Source organism: Puma concolor, chromosome B1 (genome assembly GCF_028749965.1).
Source record: "Puma concolor isolate L17-30 chromosome B1, mPumCon1.1.hap2, whole genome shotgun sequence".
In the NCBI taxonomy this organism is placed as follows: domain Eukaryota; kingdom Metazoa; phylum Chordata; class Mammalia; order Carnivora; family Felidae; genus Puma; species Puma concolor.
Window position 1 is genome coordinate 97,750,824 of NC_141670.1, and position 19,738 is coordinate 97,770,561.

The 19,738-nt window shown below is 39.8% G+C and overlaps 1 protein-coding gene across 5 annotated transcripts in view; it reads left to right on the plus strand.

Annotated features, from left to right (window-relative positions):
• Positions 1 to 19,738, plus strand: part of MFSD8 (major facilitator superfamily domain containing 8) — a 153,156-nt gene that overhangs the window by 119,230 nt on the left and 14,188 nt on the right. Inside the window, exons 14-15 of one of the 5 annotated variants that reach the window (XR_015250229.1) lie at positions 6,593 to 6,685; positions 8,102 to 8,353. The exons of 1 other annotated variant lie outside the window; for it this stretch is intronic. Coding sequence is in view for 2 of the 4 variants with exons in the window: in XM_086704256.1 (XP_086560382.1) it covers positions 6,593 to 6,661 (69 nt within the window). In the remaining 2 variants the exon portion in view is untranslated. Of the gene's footprint in view, positions 1 to 2,309; positions 3,716 to 6,592; positions 7,102 to 8,101; positions 8,354 to 19,738 lie in introns of those variants that run through there. 3 more of the 5 variants (XR_015250230.1, XM_086704256.1, XM_086704257.1) reach the window with 3 other exon arrangements.

The following is a 19,738-nucleotide window of genomic DNA, read 5'->3' on the forward strand; positions in this document are numbered from 1 at the left end:
AAAGGGTACCTACTATGTACAAATCACCGTGTCATTGTTGGAAATAAAGCAATGAACAAAGTATACAGAGTTGCTACCCTCATGGAATGTCCATATTGGCAGGAACATTAGAAATTAATTAGTGAAGTGATTACACAAATGATTATGCTTAAGGGAAGGACAATGAGAGAGAAGGATAGCCAGCTGTGAGGATGACTAACAGGGGATCTGACCTGAACAGGAAAGTCAGGGACTGTTTTGCTAAGGATGTAATGACTAACTAAGGCTGATGGAGAGAATGATTTGGACTGGTGAAGAGTGGGACAAGTGCATTTCAGGCTGAAGGTGGTAAGATCTTGGGGCTTTCATGGAACTACAAGTAGGTCTAAGGTGGCTAGGAAAGGACTGAGAAAAAGAGTCCTATTAGTTGAGGGTATAGAGGGACAATGCAAAGCCATGTAGACCTCAGGCAGTAGGGTGTCCTCCAGTGGTAAGTAAGAGGTATTTTAACTTTAGGCATGGTTTGAGTTAGGAGTCCAAAGAATGTCATTAGGACTGTGTCTTTTTCTTTTAGTTCTACATGCCTCTGCTTGACTTTACTTTCAGGTTCTCTCCATTTTGTGGCAAGATGGCCACTGGCAGCCCCAAGCTTGCAACATCTTTGTAACTCACAATTCCAGAGAAAAATGGTTTGGGCAGAAGTACCAGAAAAGGCTCTAAGTAGGGGCGCCTGGGTGGCTCAGTCGGTTAAGCGTCTGACTTCAGCTCAGGTCACGATCTGGCGGTCTGTGAGTTCGAGCCCCGCGTCGGGCTCTGGGCTGATGGCTCAGAGCCTGGAGCCTGCTTTGGATCCTGTGTCTCCCTCTCTCTCTGCCCCTCCCCCATTCATGCTCTGTCTCTCTCTGTCTCAAAAATAAATAAACGTTAAAAAAAAAAAATTAAAAAAAAAAAAAGAAAAAAAAAAAAAGAAAAGGCTCTAAGTAGCCAACTTTAGCTTACATACTCATCCCTGAACTGACCAGATGGGCAGAGTGGAATCCTCTACTAGCCCAGGCCTGGATCATGCATGTATCCATTCTGGGGATGCAATTATCTGTATGGATGAGGAAGGAGGGGAAGAGCCCTGTCAGGCTCATCTTGATTACATAGACTAAATAGACTTAGACCTGGATGGAGAAGAGGAGGTTCACCAAAGAAAGGTCTGTTGAGCTGACAAATATATATGTTTATTCATTATACCTACACCTCCCAACTGTTTTCACATCATTGCAATCACAGAAAATATTGTATGCACCACTGTGAAAAATAGATCAAGTTGCTTACACCCAGTTTCTTCAGATAACACAGGCCCTACAATCAACTCAGAGCTCTGAAGAGATCAATTTTCCACTTATGAATATAACCCATCTGTGATATACCAATGTTAGGAAGAATGGTACTATACCATGATAGGTATTTTGGGCTTTTAAGAGAAATGGGAAGGCAATTGGGTTAACATGGTCTCTAAAAAGAAACTTGTACTCCTCATAGAAATGGTTGATTCCAGGTGTGGGACAAAATGAGCCTAAGACATCTTATGCCAGAAAGCAAGAGGGTTATCAAAACTATGTTAGTCTTGCCAAAAGGACACGGGAGTCAAATAAAGAGACTACTACTGGCCCAAAATGGGACAATTAAAGAATTGAATAATATCTGCAGTTGATTTAAACACAACAAATATGTGAAAATCTATGAGTTCAAATGATATTAAAAATAAGAAACCCATTGGTCACCTTTGGAGGTTGCCTTAGCAGCTTTATTCTGAAAACCAGAAAATAAAAGACTCCAGCATCTATTCTACCTTTCCTGTATCTAAACTTCAGGGTAATCAAATATTGATGAGGGAAAGTAATTTTCTTTCTTTTTTTTTAATGTTTATTTATTTTGAGAGAGAGAGCACAAGCAGGGGAGAGGAACAGAGAGGATAGAGAGAATCCCAAGCAGGCTCCACGCTCAGCGTCGAGCTGATGCTGAGCTCATAAGCGTGAGATGTGAGATCATGACCTGAGCCAAAATCAAGTGTCGGATGCTTAACTGACTGAGCCACCTAGGTGCCCGGAAAGTTATTTTCTGTAGAAGAATCCAAGCTAGTAAAAACGAAGTGAATAATAGAAAAATCTCCACTTAGCAACCTCTAATGAAATAATAGATATGGGCAACAATCATCAAGAAGGCTAAAACAACCAGGTGAAAGAGTAACAAGGAATTTTCTAAAGGATGAATGAGGCTGACAACACATGCACCCACTGATCAATCTATTTTTTTTTTTAATGTTTATTTTTGAGAGGCAGAAAGAAAGGAGGACAGAGGTTCCGAAGCAGGCTTGGTACTGACAGCAGACAGCTGGATGTGGGGCTCGAACTCATAAACTGCAAGATAATGACATAAACTGAAGTCCAAAGCTTAATTGAGCCACTCAGCCCCCCCTGATCATTCTTAACATCACTGAAAGTGGGTAAGCATTACGTGTCTCATAACTTCATGCAGCAGGAGGTACACGACACCACTGGTAAAAGTGTCCCTGCCAAAAAATTAAACCAGAACCTAATCAAGCCGATAAACTACTAGTTTACAGGAAATACAGAGGGAAACATGTTAAATGCCATCTCTAGGTAGTAATCACCTAAACCCAGAAGGCTATATATTCTATAGACAAATGATCCAGTTACAAAAGAAAGAGAAAGAAAGAAAGAAAGAAAGAAAGAAAGAAAGAAAGAAAGAAAGAAAGAAAGAAAGAAAGAAAGAAAGAAAAGAAAAGAAATTAGGGAGATCAGATGTCAGAGATGAAAAAGAAGCTTAAGAGATCTTTTTTGGATCCTGTTTCAAATAAACCAAATGTAAAAGGATACTTTTATGGCAATTGGAGAAATTTGAAACTAGACTCAATATTAGATGATATTACGGAATTATTGCTAATTCTGAGATGTATGGTAGTGTTATTGTTATGCCTTTAAAAGGTTATTATCTGTTAAAGATAGATATTGAAGAATTTACTAGAAATTACATGTGTCTGGGATCTGCTTCAAAATACTCCAAAAGGGAAAGGGCGTCAGGATGGATGAAACAAGACTGGCAAAATATTTGTTGAAGTTGGGTGGGAGATACATGGAGGTTACTTATGTACTTACATGTGTACTTTTGCATTTTTAAATGTCCACATTTAATTTAAAGTTAGTAATAATCAGCTTTGTATTTTAGAATTATCTAACTGCAGTGTGAAATATGCACTAGAGTAGGGTGTAGAGGACATCATGTTTGTGGCTACTCTTCATTTCCTGGTAACTCTTCCACATTTGGAGAATTCCTCACACTGAGCCTCTCAGAAGCCAAAACTCTATCTCATCTACCCTTGCATCTAAGACACAAGTATGTGTTTCTGGTTCATGTGAGATTTCATAAGGAATGGAGCAAAAAGAGCAAGTGGGCACCATGAGCAAAATTGATTTTGGTGAAGGAGCAAGATCAGTGGTTAAATTTTGGAGAAAGCACTGTCAAAACATCTGGAACCTAGTCCCCAGCTTCATCAGCATGGCTGTAGGATATGTGCTAAGCAGGGGTGGCAGGGTGTTTTCTGAGGCAGCTCCTGCATTTAGTGATTCAGGCATTGGTCCTCACTGCAAAGCTTGAATCTCTGAACCTCTGTCCCTCGTAGAGGTTCTATGTACTAATACCTTTAATAAATGTATTCTCTGCTTAAACTAACTAGAGTGAATTCTGATGTTTGCAACTAAAAATGCTGACTGAGGGGTACCCAGGTGGCTCAGTGGATTGAATGCCAGACTTTTGCTCAGGTCATGATCTTGCAGTTCGTGGGCTCAAGCCCTGCATCAGGCTCTGTGCTGACAGCTCAGAGCCTGGAGCCTGCTTCAGATTCTGTGTCTCCCCCTCTCTCTCTGCCTCCCCCCCCCCACCCCGCCGTTCACATCTGTCTCTCTCTCTCTCTCTCTCAAAAATAATTAAACATTAAAAAAAAAAAAACACTGAAATAGGAGGCAAGAGTAGATGTTTGTAGACAAGCGGGTTACTGCAGTAGTTCAGATGAGTAATGCTGGTGACATGGACCGGGGAATTGGCAGTGGAACTGGGAGTTGAAAGCAAAGCATGTAAAATATATTTTAGAAGTAGAGTTGACAGGATTATTTGATTACATTAAGGTAAAAGAAGATGTTAAGAATGACTTCCAGGATTCTGACATGAACAGCTGGAAATACAAGTACTATGTACTAAAATAAATACTGAGGAGGAGCAAGAAAATAGTACAGTTGAATTAAATGATATTCTTACAGACAACAAAGGCATGCCACATAGATATGCCCATAAAACAGACTAAAATGAGCAGAAACAAATTATGAAATAATGGAAACTAAAAAATGACAAATCATAATCAGGAATGAGATAATTCTTCAATGAAATTGAGAAATAAGAGAATAGGAAGATATAAAAATATTGCTGGCAAAGCTCAGGAAAGAATAAGAAATTTAAAAAATAATCTTGGGGCACCTGGGTGGCTCAGTCAGTTAAGCGTCCAACTTTTGGCTCAGATCGTGATCTCATGGTCTGCTTGTCAGCACAGAGCCCGCTTCAGATCCTTTGTCCCCCTCTCTATCTGCCCCTGCCCACCCTCTCTCTCTCTCTCAAAAATAAATAAAACTTTTTAAAAAATGAATAAAAATAAAAATAATCTGAACATGAAGACCAAATTAGAAGGAACACAGAAGTAAATAAGATGCCATAGATAACTTGATAAGGGAAATAAAAGACAAAGGAAAATTAAAACAACAGAAATAAAGACATAAAAATGATCCCACAAAAAATGATGGATATAAAAACTAAGCACAGATGATACAACATATATAGAAGTCTTTCAAGAAAACCAAAGCAATGAAGCAGAACAAATTCTAAGAACTATATACAAAAAAAAAATTTGCTAAAATAAAGCTCAAACATACATATGAGAAGGGCATACCAAGTACCTGAATAATTGACCCAGAATGGTCTATTATCACAGATTCTATTAAAAATATTGTGTTAAAAAAAGTGGGTACCAGTCAAAATGGCTAAGTCACTTAGAAAAGAAAATCATATTGCAATCAGATTTTGTGATGATACTTTTTTATGCCAGAATCAGTGGATTAATATATTTATTTAAAGAAATACAGTGTGGGTCACATATTTTATATCCAGTCAAGCTGACCTTCAAGGATAAAGTTTACATACTTATGAAGAACCCAGGGAATATTATTTTTATGAGCTGTGAGCAAATTTCAAAAAAATTAAGATGACATGAGAATTCAGCATAAAACTGATGGTGAGCATTTTATATATTATCTCTAGAACTAAGACTAAATGATGGAAATAAGGGTGACAGAATTATCGGGGCACCTGGGTGGCTTGAGCAGTCAGTTAAGCATCCCACTCTTGATTTTGGCTCAGGTCATGATCTCACAGTTTTTGGGATTGAGCCCCGTTTCGGGCTCGGTGCTGACAGCAAGAAGCCTGCTTGGGATTCTCTCTCTCCCTCTCTTTCTGCCCCTCTCTAACTTGTGTACGCATGCTCTCTCTCTCTCTCTCAAAATAAATAAATAAATAAGCTTAACAAAAAAAGAGTGACAGAATTACACATAATGGTTATATGTTCTGATTATGTAGATATAGTAAAATTATCCAAAAAGTGAGGGAGAGTGGAGAGAGTAGAATATACTTCTGTTAGCTATATTGATTATATATTGGAAATGAAAGGATATTATTTAAATGTTTGGGGAAAGAGGGAGAGGAAAGAAGTTACAAGATAATTTTAATTTGCTCATGTTAGAGAACTTATAGAGGCAGAATGTAAAATGAAGGAAATTAAGGATATTATAAAAAGGTAGTAACATAGAGGTAACCAGTAGAACAAGAACACAAGTTCCCTAAATACAAGACATGCAGCAATGAAAGAACTTACAAAAGAGACCACAAAATGAAGAATTATATACACATATAGAAAACATATAAAAAATATATAATGTAAAACAACCTGACACAACAGCAAACAAATCAGTCATATCGATAAGTGCAAATATAAACTACTCTTTTACAAGAAAAAAGATTTTCATCTTTTTTGCTAATAGATTCAACACTAAGCTGTGTATATGAGACATTCCTTAAACAGATACAGAAAGGTTAAAAATAAAATGCTAAGTAGAGATCTACCAGGCCAATACAAATCAAAAGAAAGTAAGGGTTGCAGTGCCTGCCTAGCTCAGTTGGTTAAGCCTTCCAACTCTTGATTTTGGCTCAGGTCATGATCTCACAGTGGTGAGATTGAGCGCCGTGTCCACACTGTGTGTGGAGCCTGCTTAAGATGCTCTCTCTCCCTCTCCATGTGCCCCTCCCAGCTCATGCTCTCTCTCTCTCAAAAAATTTTTTTTCAAAAAAAAAAAATCTATGAGTTCACAAATATACCCAAAACAAACACCTTATTCATCACCTGTGGTGGTTTCTAGAGCACCAACTCTTTTTGTTACGAAAACTAGTAAATAAAGGGAAAAAATAAAGCACTAAACTAGCCTTTTGTATATCTTCTTTATTTCAGGTTAACCTGATAACTGATGACAGAAAATTCAGAAGGAATAATAGAATTAGAAATGTCACCAATTTGTAATCCCCAGTGAAATCAGGAATCTAGGTAATGATCATCATCAAGGGTGAATAACTCATAGGGGGAAAATAAAACTCATAGGAAACTTTATAATGCATAGATCAGAATGACAGTTCCTGAATCTACGAATAAATCTTAGTATCACAAGAAAGGCAACAAGTTATACCTTCCTAGTAGTAAGAACAGTACCAGCTAAGAACTATTCTTCTCCTTCTCCCTCTCCCACTGCCCCAATCAAGTCTAAATCTCATCATATTTTTGGAAAATTCAGGAGATACACAGTAAATGATAGCATTGGGATGCAAATAGTTGATTCCAGAACTTGAGAAATGCTATAGAACGAATGACTGTTTCTTCAACAAATAAATGGCAGAGAAACATGATAGAGATGGGGGTATGTTAAAAGATTAAATGCTAAGTGAAATAAATCAGAGAAAGACAAATACTGTGTGATCTCATTTACATATGGAATCAAAAAAACTGAACTCATAGAAACAGGACAGATTGGTGGTTACCAGAGACAGGGGATACAGGGGAAGTGGAGATTGAGGAGGTATAGGTGAAAGTGGTAAAAAGTCAAAACTTCCAGGGGCGACTGGATGGCTCACTTGGTTAAGCATCTAACTTCACCTCAGGTCATGATCTCACCAAGTTTGAGCCCCATGTCCAGCTCCACACTGACAGTCCAAGCCTGCTTGGAATTCTTTCCTCTCCCTCTCTCTGCCCGTCCCCTGCTTGCCCAAGTTCTCTCTCTCTCTCAAAATAAATTTAAAAAAGTTTTTAAAGATAAAAACTTCCAGTTATAACATAAATAAGTCCTGAGGATGCAATGTACAGCATGGTGACTAACAATATTGTATATTTGAAAGTTGCTTAGAGAGTAGATCTTAAAAGTTCTCATTACAAGTAGCTACACTTGTGGTGGGCGTAGCATGAGGTGTAGAGAAGTTGAATCACTACACTGTACACCTGAAACTAATGTAACATCATGAGTCAACTACACTCAAAAAAACTTAAAAAAAAAAAAAAATACCCCCCACATACAACCCAAAGTTCTCATAGCAAGAAAAAAAATTGTAATGTGAGGTGATTGATGTTAACTAAACTTATAATCATTTTTGTGTACAATCTTTATCTACAACCTTTCATGTAAACACTAAACAGAATTTAATTTTTTTTAATGTTTGTTTATTTTTGAGAGAGAGAGAGAGAGACAGAGAGAGAGAGAGAATGAGTGGGGGAAGAGCAGAGAGAGAGGGAGACACAGAATCTGAAGATGCTCAGTCTCAGGCCATGGTGTTTGGCAGAAGTCAGTGACTTTTCAGAACATTGGAAGGTGCCCACAACTAGCACTAGTGTATTTTTGTCTCTTCAAAACACCCATCGACAGTCCTTTGCTTTTCCATACAAGAGTAAGCTTGGGAATGCTTTGCTTCATTCTAGGTCAGGCTGCCTGCAGATGTAGACCCTTTCCTCTGCTGCCTTATTGCCAGTTAAATACAGTATGTGACAAGAGTTTATTAATACTGCACTATAGTCAACATCTGTGGAAGCATATACAATGGTCCCCATGCAGAAAAAGATTCCATTGAATCAACAGATAACAGTGATTCCGTTAGAGATACTGAAAATTGTCTTACACAATAACCCTCCTCTCTCTCATCTCCTTCACACCAGCTATGAAGGTTTTCAAAGGTAAGTGCAGGTTAACTTAATTTTCATTATATTTTGTATTTGATTTATTATTTTGTATTATATTATGGTATTGTAATCACTTCTATATGAATATTTTTGGTTTGTGGAACGAATCATCTGAGTTTCCATTCTTATGGGGAAATTCGCTGTGATATATAAGTGCTTTGGATTACAAGCATGTTTCTGGAACGAATTATGCTCACAAACCAAGGTTTCACTGTATTTACTTTTGTTTTTTGTTTTTTTTTAATATAATTAATTGTCAAATTGGTTTCCATACAACACCCAGTGCTCATCCCAATAAGTGACCTCCTCAATGCCCATCACCCACTTTTCCCTCTCCCTACCCCCCATCAACCCTCAGTCCCTTCTCAGTATCCAAGAGTCTCTTATGGTTTGCCTCCCTCCTTCTCTGTAACTTTTTTTCCCCTTCCCCTCCCCCCATGGTCTTCTGTTAAGTTTTTCAAGATCCATATATGAGTGAAAACATATGGTATCTGTCTTTCCCTGACTGACTTATATAATACTCTCCAGTTCCATCCACATTGCTGCAAATGGCCAGATTTCATTCTTTCTCATTGCAAAGTAGTATTCCATTGTATATATAAACCACATCTTCTTTATCCATTCGTCAGTTGATGCACATTTAGGCTCTTTCTATACTCTGGCTATTGTTGTAACTGCTGCTATAAACGTTGCAGTACATGTGCCCCTATGCATCAGCACCCCTGTATCCTTTGGGTAAATTCTCAGCAGTGCTATTGCTGGGTCATAGGGTAGATCTATTTTTAATTTTTTGAGGAACTTCCACACTGTTTTCCAGAGCGGCTGCACCAGCTTGCATTCCCACCAACAGTGCAAGAGGGTTCCTTTTCCTCCACATCCTCGCCAGCATCTATAGTCTCCTGATTTGTTCATTTTAGCCACTCTGACCGGTGTGAGGTGTTATCTCAGTGTGGTTTTGATTTGTATTTCCCTGATGGGTAGTGACGTTGAGCATCGTTTCATGTGTCTGTTGGCCATCCGGATGTCTTCTTTGAAAAAGTGTCTGTTCCTTCTCTAAAGATGACATCTGGATAGCCAACAGGCACATGAAACAATGCTCAACGTCGCTCCTCATCAGAGAAATACAAATCAAAACCACACTCAGATATCACCTCACGCCAGTCAGAGTGGCCAAAATGAACAAATCAGGAGACTATAGATGCTGGAGAGGATGTGGAGAAACGGGAACCCTCTTGCACTGTTGGTGGGAATGCAAATTGGTGCAGCCACTTGGAAAACAGTGTGGAGGTTCCTCAAAAAATTAAAAATAGACCTGCCCTATGACCCAGCAATAGCACTGCTAGGAATTTACCCAAGGGATACAGGAGTGCTGATGCATAGGGGCACTTGTACCCCAATGTTTATAGCAGCACTCTCAACAATAGCCAAATTATGGAAAGAGCCTAAATGTCCATCAACTGATGAATGGATAAAGAAATTGTGGTTTATATACACAATGGAGTACTACGTGGCAATGAGAAAGAATGAAATATGGCCCTTTGTAGCAACGTGTATGGAACTGGAGAGTGTGATGCTAAGTGAAATAAGCCATACAGAGAAAGACAGATACCATATGTTTTCACTCTTATGTGGATCCTGAGAAACTTAACAGAAACCCATGGGGAGGGGAAGGAAAGAAAAAAAAAGAGGTTAGAGTGGGAGAGAACCAAAGCATAAGAGACTCTTAAAAACTGAGAACAAACTGAGGGTTGATGGGGGGTGGGAGGGAGGGGAGGGTGGGTGATGGGTATTGAGGAGGGCGCCTTTTGGGATGAGCACTGGGTGTTGTATGGAAACCAATTTGACAATAAATTTCATATATTGAAAAAAAAAAGTGTTCATGCATTCTGCCCATTTCTTCACTGGATTCTTTCTTTTATGGGTGTGGAGTTTGGTGAGTTCTTTATTGGTTTTGAATACTAGTCCTTTATCCGATATGTCATTTGCAAATATCTTTTCCCAATTCGTCAGTTGCCTTTTACTTTTGTTGTTTCCTTTGCAGTGCAGAAGTCGTTATCTTGCTGATGTCCCAATAGTTAATTTCCCTTGCCTTAATTCCCTTGCCTTTGGAGATGTGTCATGTAAGAAATTGCTGCAGCTGAGGTCAAAGAGGTTTTTTCTTGCTTTTTCCTCTAGGATTTTGATGGTTTCCTATCTCACATTCAGGTCCTTTATCCATTTTGAGTTTATTTTTGTGTATGGTGTCAGAAAGTGGTATAGTTTCATTCTTCTGCATGTTGCTATCCAGTTTTCCCAGCACCATTTGTTAAAGAGACTCTCTTTTTTTCCATTGGATACTCTTCATGCTTTGTCAAAGATTAGTTAGCCATACATTTGTGGGTCCAATTCCGGGTTATCTATTCTATTCCATTGGTCTATGTGTCTGTTTTTGTGCCAATACCATACTGTCTTGATGATTATAGCTTTGTAGTAGAGGGTAACGTCTGGGGTTGATGCCTCCGGCTTTGGTTTTCTTCTTCAATATTACTTTGGCTATTCTGGGTCTTTTGTGGTTCCATACAAATTTTAGGATTGTTTGTTCTAGCTTTGAGAAGAATGCTGGTGCAATTTTGATTGGGATTGTATTGAATATGTAGATATCTTTGGGTAGTATTAACATTTTAACAGTATTTATTCTTCCAATCTATAAGCATGGAATGTTTTTCCATTTCTTTGTGTCTTCTTCAATTTCCTTCATAAGCTTTCTATAGTTGTCAGCATACAGATCTTTTACCTCTTTGGTTGGGTTTATTTCTAGGTATTTTATGGTTCTTGGGTGCAATTGTGAATGGGATCAGTTTCTTTATTTGTCTTTCTGTTGCTTCATTATTGGTATACAAAAATGCAACCGATTTCTGTACATTGATTTTGTATCCTGCAACTTTGCTGAATTCATGTATCAGTTCTAGCAGTCTTTTGGTGGAGACTGTTGAGTTTTCCATGTAGAGTATCATGTCATCTGCAAAAAGTGAAAGCTTGACTTCATCTTTACCAATTTTGATGCCTTTGATTTCCTTTTGTTGTCTGATTGCTGATGCTAGAACTTCCAACACTATGTTAAACAATAGCGTGAGAGTGGACATCCCTGTCATGTTGCTGATCTCGGGGGGAGCTCTCAGTTTTTCTTCACTGAGGATATTAGTTGTGGACTTTTCATAAATGGCTTTTATGATGTTTAAGTATGTTCCTTCTATCTCAACTTTCTCAAGGGTTTTTATTAAGAAAGGATGCCAAATATTGTCAAATGCTTTTTCTGCATCGATTGACAGGATCATATGATTCTTATCTTTTCTTTTATTAATATGATGTATCACATTGATTGATTTGTGAATATTGAACCAGCCCTGCAGCCCAGGAATGAATCTCACTCACTTGATCATTCTTTTTATATGCTTTTGAATTAGATTTGCTAGTATCTTATTGAGAATCTTTGCATCCATATTCATCAGGGATATTGACCTGTAGTTCTTTCTTTTCTGTGTCTCTGTCTGTTTTGGGAATCAAGGTAATGCTGGCTTAATAGAATGAGTCTGGATGTTTTCCTTCCCTTTCTATTTTTTGGAACAGCTTGAAAAGAATAGGTATTAACTCTGCTTCAAATGTCTGGTAGAATTCTTCAGGAAGCCATCTGGTCCAGGACTCTTATTTGTTGGGAGATTTTTGAGAATTGATTCAATTTCTTCACTAGTTATGGGTTTGTTCAAATTTTCTATTTCTTCCCATTTGAGTTTTGGTAGTGTGTGGGTGTTTAGGAATTTGTCCATTTCTTCCAAACTTATATGTCAAGTTTGTTGGCACATAACTTTTCATAGTATTCCCTGATAATTGCATGTATTTCTGAGGGATTGGTTGTAATAATTCCATTTTCATTCATGATTTATCTATTTGGGTCATCTCCCTTTTCTTTTTGAGATGCCTGGCTAGAGATTTATCAATTTTATTTTTTCAAAAAACCAACTCTTGGTTTCATCGATCTGTTCTACTGTTATTGTTGTTATTGTTGTTTTTGGATTCTATATTGTTTATTCCTGTTCTGATCTTTATTATTTCTCTTCTTCTGCTGGGTTTGGGGTGTCTGTGCTGTTCTGCTTCTAGTTCCTTTAGGTGTGCTGTTAGATTTTGTATTTCGGATTTTTCTTATTTCTTGAGGTAGTCCTGGATTGCAACGTATTTTCCTCTTAGGACTGCCTTTGGTGCACCTCAAAGGATTTGGATTGTTGTATTTTCATTTTCATCTGTTTCCATATATTTTTTAATTTCTTCTCTAATTGCCTGGTTGACCCATTCATTCTCTAGTAGGATGTTCTTTAACCTCCATGCTTTTGGAGGTTTTCCAGACTTTTTCCTGTGGTAGATTTCAAGTTTCATAGCATTGTGATCTGAAAGTGTGCATGGTATGATCTCAATTCCTTTAGAGCAGAATGGACTCTCTGGAGCCAAGAGTAGACAAGAGGCTCACAGAAGGAGGGTAGGAAGGGCGGAGAGGCGGTGTGCGCTACATGGACTGGCGGGAGGGAGCCGGGGCAGTGGAGGGGCAGCCTGCCCTGCAAGGCAGAACCCCCAGGTCTGACTTGCACAAGCGGAGGGGCTGGATGGAGTGAGTTCTGACAGCCAGCAGGACTTAACATCTGGAATGTTATATAAGTCAACAGCTCTGCTCAGAGAGCGGGAGGGCTAGAGGACAACCGGAGGGAGAGTTGTTGAGCCCCGGAAGACAGAGCTCAGCTCGTCGGGGAACAAAGGCGCTGGCCAGCGCCATCTCCCTCTCCCATCCCCCAGCTTAAACCCCAAAGGGAACCACTTCCCATCACGGAACTTGCTTGCACTGTGCAAACACCCAACACTGTGCTTCTTTGGATCCATCCCTCTAACGGGTCTGCCTCTCTCCCTGTGCTGCAGGGCTCCTCCTGCAGCAGACCACTGAAGGCAAAGCGAGCTGAATCTGCCCCTCCTGCCCCTGTGTACCTTGCAGATCCACTCCAGCTAATACGCCAGATCCCATCGAAGCAGCACAAGCCTGGCAGTGTGCAAGTAGCCCAGACAGGGCCCACACCACTCCACAGTGAGTCCTGCCCCTGGGAGAGGGGAAGACAAGGTACACACCAGTCTGACTGTGGGCCCAGCAGTGGGCTCGGGACAGACATCAGGTCTGTGGCCCCGCCCACCAACACAAGTTACTCCAGACAGCACAGGGGAATAGCCCTGCAGTTCTGCACCACTCCAGGGACTATCCAAAATGACAAAACAGAAGAATTCTTAAAAGAAACTCCAGGAAGTAGCGACTGCTAACAAATTGATCAAAAACGAATTTAAAATAATAGTCATAAAATTAATCGCCGGGCTTGAAAAAAGTATAGAGGACAGCAGAGAATCTATTGCTACAGAGATCAAGGGACTAAGAAACAGTCAGGAGGAGCTAAAAAATCCTATAAATGAGCTGCAAAATAAAATGGAGGTGACCACAGCTCGGATTGAAGAGGCAGAGGAGAGAATACGTGAATTAGAAGATAAAATTATGGGGCGCCTGGGTGGCGCAGTCGGTTAAGCATCCGACTTCAGCCAGGTCACGATCTCGCGGTCCGTGAGTTCGAGCCCCGCGTCGGGCTCTGGGCTGATGGCTCAGAGCCTGGAGCCTGTTTCTGATTCTGTGTCTCCCTCTCTCTCTGCCCCTCGCCCGTTCATGCTCTGTCTCTCTCTGTCCCAAAAATAAATAAACGTTGAAAAAAAAAATTTAAAAAAAATAATAAAAAAAAGAAGATAAAATTATGGAAAAAGAGGAAGCTGAGAAAAAGAGAGATAAAAAAAAATCCAGGAGTATGAGGGGAGAATTAGAGAACAAAGTGATTCAATCAAATGGAACAATATCTGTATCATAGGAATTCCAGAAAAAAAGAGAAAGGGGCTGAAGGTGTACTTGAACAAATCATAGCTCAGAACTTCCCCAATGTGGGGAAGGAAACAGGCATTGAAATCCAAGAGGCACAGAGAACTCCCTTCAGACGTAACGAATCGACCTTCTGCATGACATATCATACTGAAACTGGCAAACTACAAGGATAAAGAGAGAATTCTGAAAGCAGCTAGGGATAAATGGGACTTAACATACAAAGGTAGACACAAAAGGGGAGTAGCAGACCTATCTACTGAAACTTGGCAGGCCAGAAAGGAATGGCAGGAAATCTTCAATGTGATGAGCAGGAAAAATATGCAGCCAAGAATCCTTTACCCAGCAAGTATGTCATTCAGAATAGAAGGAGAGATAAAGGTTTTCCCAAACAAACAAAAACTGAAGGAATTCATCACCACTAAACCAGCCCTACAAGAGATCCTAAGGGGGACTCTGTGAGTGAAATGTTGTAAGTGCCACAAAGTACCAGAGACAGCACTACAAACGTTAAACCTACGGATAACACAATGGCTCTAAACCCATATCTTTCAATAACAACACTGAATGTAAATACACTAAATGCTCCAACCAAAAGACATAGGGTATCAGAATGGATAAAAAAACCAAGACCCATCTATTTGCTGTCTACAAGAGACTCATTTTAGACCTGAGGACACCTTCAGATTGAAAGTAAGGGGACGGAGAACTATCTATCGTGCTACTGGAAGTCAAAAGAAAGCTGGAGTAGCCATACTTATATCAGACAAACTAGACTTTAAATTAAAGGCTGGAACAAGAGATGAAGAAGGGCATTATATAATAATTACAGGGTCTATCCATCAGGAACAGCTAACAATTATAAATGTCTATGCATCAAAAACCTGAGCCCCCAAGTATATAAAACAATTACTCACAAACATAAGCAACCTTATTGATAAGAATGTGGTAATTGCAGGGGACTTTAATACTCCACTTATAGCAATGGTAGATCATCTAGGCACAGGATCAATAAAGAAACAAGGGCCTTGACTGATACATTGGATCAGAGGGACTTGACAGATATATTTAGAACTCTGCATCCCAAAGCAACAGAATATACTTTCTTCTCGAGTGCACATGGAACATTCTCCAAGATAGATCACATACTGGGTCACAAAACAGCCCTTCATAAGTATAAAGGAATTGAAATCATACCATGCATACTTTCAGACCACAATGCTATGAAGCTTGAAATCAACCACAGGAAAAAGTCTGGAAAACCTCCAAAAGCATGGAGGTTAAAGAACACCCTACTAAAGAATGAATGGGGGGGCGCCTGGGTGGCGCAGTCGGTTAAGCGTCCGGCTTCAGCCAGGTCACGATCTCGCGGTCTGTGAGTTCGAGCCCCGCGTCAGGCTCTGGGCTGATGGCTCAGAGCCTGGAGCCTGTTTCTGATTCTATGTCTTCCTCTCTCTCTACCCCTCCCCCATTCATGCTCTGTCTCTCTCTGTCCCAAAAATAAATAAACGTTGAAAAAAAAAAATTAAAAAAAAAAAAAAAAAAAAAGAATGAATGGGTCAACCAGGCAATTAGAGAAGAAATTAAAAAATATATGGAAACAAATGAAAATGAAAATACAACAATCCAAACGCTTTGGGATGCAGTGAAGGCAGTCCTGAGAGGAAAAAACATTGCAATCCAGGCCTATCTCAAGAAACAAGAAAAATCCCAAATACAAAACTTAACAGCACACCTAAAGGAAATAGAAGCAGAACAGCAAAGGCACCCCAAACCCAGCAGAAGAAGAGAAATAATAAAGATCAGAGCAGAAATAAACAATATAGAATCTAAAAAAACTGTAGAGCAGATCAATGAAACCAAGAGTTGTTTTTTTGAAAAAATAAATAAAATTGATAAACCTCTAGCCAGGCTTCTCAAAAAGAAAAGGGAATCAAATTCAACAACATATAAAAAGAATTATATGCCATGATCAAGTGGGATTCATTCCTGGGCTTCAGGGCTGGTTCAACATTCACAAATCAATCAATGTGATACATCACATTAATAAAAGAAAAGATAAGAACCATATGATCCTGTCAATCAGTGCAGAAAAAGCATTTGACAAAATTCAGCATCCTTTCTTAATAAAAACCCTCGAGAAAGTCAGGATAGAAGGAACATACTTACACATCATAAAAGCCATTTATGAAAAGTCCACAGCTAATATCATCCTCAATGGGGAAAAACTGAGAGCTTTCCCTCTGAGATCAGGAACACAACAGGGATGTCCACTCTCACCGCTGCTGTTTAACATAGTGTTAATTATTATATAATGCCCTTCTTCATCTCTTGTTCCAGCCTTTAATTTAAAGTCTAGTTTGTCTGATATAAGTATGGCTACTCCAGCTTTCTTTTGACTTCCAGTAGCACGATAGATAGTTCTCCGTCCCCTTACTTTCAATCTGAAGGTGTCCTCAGGTCTAAAATGAGTCTCTTGTAGACAGCAAATAGATGGGTCTTGGTTTTTTTATCCATTCTGATACCCTATGTCTTTTGGTTGGAGCATTTAGTGTATTTACATTCAGTGTTGTTATTGAAAGATATGGGTTTAGAGCCATTGTGTTATCCGTAGGTTTAACGTTTGTAGTGCTGTCTCTGGTACTTTGTGGCACTTACAACATTTCACTCACAGAGTCCCCCTTAGGATCTCTTGTAGGGCTGGTTTAGTGGTGATGAATTCCTTCAGTTTTTGTTTGTTTGGGAAAACCTTTATCTCTCCTTCTATTCTGAATGACATACTTGCTGGGTAAAGGATTCTTGGCTGCATATTTTTCCTGCTCATCACATTGAAGATTTCCTGCCATTCCTTTCTGGCCTGCCAAGTTTCAGTAGATAGGTCTGCTACTCCCCTTTTGTGTCTACCTTTGTATGTTAAGTCCCATTTATCCCTAGCTGCTTTCAGAATTCTCTCTTTATCCTTGTAGTTTGCCAGTTTCAGTATGATATGTCATGCAGAAGGTCGATTCGTTACGTCTGAAGGGAGTTCTCTGTGCCTCTTGGATTTCAATGCCTGTTTCCTTCCCCACATTGGGGAAGTTCTGAGCTATGATTTGTTCAAGTACACCTTCAGCCCCTTTCTCTTTTTTTCTGGAATTCCTATGATACAGATATTGTTCCATTTGATTGAATCACTTTGTTCTCTAATTCTCCCCTCATACTCCTGGATTTTTTTTTATCTCTCTTTTTCTCAGCTTCCTCTTTTTCCATAATTTTATCTTCTAATTCACGTATTCTCTCCTCTGCCTCTTCAATCCGAGCTGTGGTCGCCTCCATTTTATTTTGCACCTCATTTATAGCATTTTTTTTAGCTCCTCCTGACTGTTTCTTAGTCCCTTGATCTCTGTAGCAATAGATTCTCTGCTGTCTTCTATGCTTTTTTTCAAGCCTGGCGATTAATTCTATGACTATTATTCTAAATTCTTGTTCAGTTATGTTGCTTAAATCTCTTTTGATAAATTCTTTAGCTGTCACGTTTTCTTGGAATTTCTTTTGAGGAGAATTCTTCCATTTCATCATTTTGGTTAGTTTTACGTCCCTTTTGAGTTTTAAAAGCTTGTTATATGATCTGCACCTTCAAGCACTGCTGTAGTAAAGGGGGCAGTCATACACTGTCCAGAGCCTGGCACTTTAGGAGGTATTTTTTGGAGAGTGTTACTTGCTCTCTGTTGTTGTGACTGTGGTTATTTTATTTCCCTACCCGTAGTGATGTTTTGGACCCTCCACCAGGTATGCTTTGATTTGTTCCTTGAAGTAGCCCTGGAAAGGAAAACAAACAGGAAACAAAAACACGCAAACACACAAATAAATAAAAACAAAACACTAAAATCTAAAAACAATCCAAAAGCAAAAAACCAGAAACACCATCTATAAGTAAAGAACAGGGTGGAAGCAGTGCTGATAGAAGAGCACATACAAAGAGAAAAATGACAGGGGCGGAGGAAAAAGAAAAAATAAACATTGACCAGGCAGAGAGACTAAATGGCTTAATCCAGAGAGAGAGAAAGGAAAATAAGGAAGGAGGTGGGGAAAAAGAAATGAAGATAAAGTTACCCAGACAGAGAAACTATACGGCTTGATTATTCCAGAGAGAGAGAAAGGAATGTAAAGGAGGTATATAGAACATGTATCAAGAGAATGGATTAAATATGTCTGTTTAAACAAATCAACCAGAGTAACCAGCCTAGAAGAGGGAAGAGGTAAGAAGGAGAAACGGGGGAGAGAATATATCCATATATCCAGAATTGTCCTAGAATTTATCCAGGCAATGCTGCAGCGCTGTTCTGGAGATGCTGTCGTCTAGTTCCACAGCATCCTGCTCCAGTAGATATGCAGTTACCCTGTGCTGAGGGGCATGGTTTGGTGTAGGCTGGTCCTCCCTCCACTGTGGGCCCGGCAGACCGATCCTGAGGCCCTGCCTTGGTGGTGGTGGGAGAAAAATGGCGACCCCCCCCACCCCCACCCCACCCCAGTCTCTTCTCCATGACCTGGTGCCCAAATCACTCCTTTGGAGCCATCCTCATTGTCCTGCAGGTGCAGACGGGGCTGTCTCACTCTGCCGACACCTTTGCCCCAGGGGCTTGGCTGGAATTTAAACTCCTGCTCTGTGCACCCTGGTAGTGGGAAAGTGCCTCCTGACATGAGGTCCCAGCTGGTTTTGTCGTGTGCCCCAGTCCTTCAGGGGATGGGACTGGTTTCTCCTGCTGCAGACTGCACCCCCGATCTACCACTGAACCCAGAGTTGGCTCCCCTCCTCCCTAGGTGTGTGAACGGGGCAGCTCACCCCAGTCCGAAGATGGGACCTGCAGTTAAGAGATGGGATCCCTCTCCGTCCTGGTCTGAGGCTTTTCTCTTGTCCAGATAGTTTTAGGCCTCCCCAGCCACTCTTTCTCTTCCCTTTGTTTCTCACCAAAGGGCATCCCTCCCTTCCATGCCTACGTGGCCCGTTTTATCTCCCCCAGTTCGCATTCACCCACCTACCGTCTCTCAACGTTGTCCCCTTTTCTCCCTGGTAGATTCAGTCTCTTTTCTTCCCAGACTCTTGGGGTTCAAAGTCCTTTGGCTTCAGCCCTTCTTTGTTTGGGAGACGTGGGAAGTAGGATTCCCCTACTTCTCCACCATGTTTACTCCACTGTATGTACTTTTGATTCACTATATGGATTTCTGTCTTTGTGCATTATCTGCTCATATCTTTTGTCCATATTTCTATTGGGTTGTCTTTTTCTTATTTACTCTGCAATACATGTTGCAAATTATTTTTCTTCTCATTGCCTTAGGCAACATCCAAAACAATGTTGAATAATTGTGACATTAGTTATTTCTATCTACTAAATGGAACTAGCTCAAATATTTCTGGTTGTAAAAAACAGTAGGAAACATTAAGTTAAACAGCCTTTATCATGTTTACATAAGTTTAT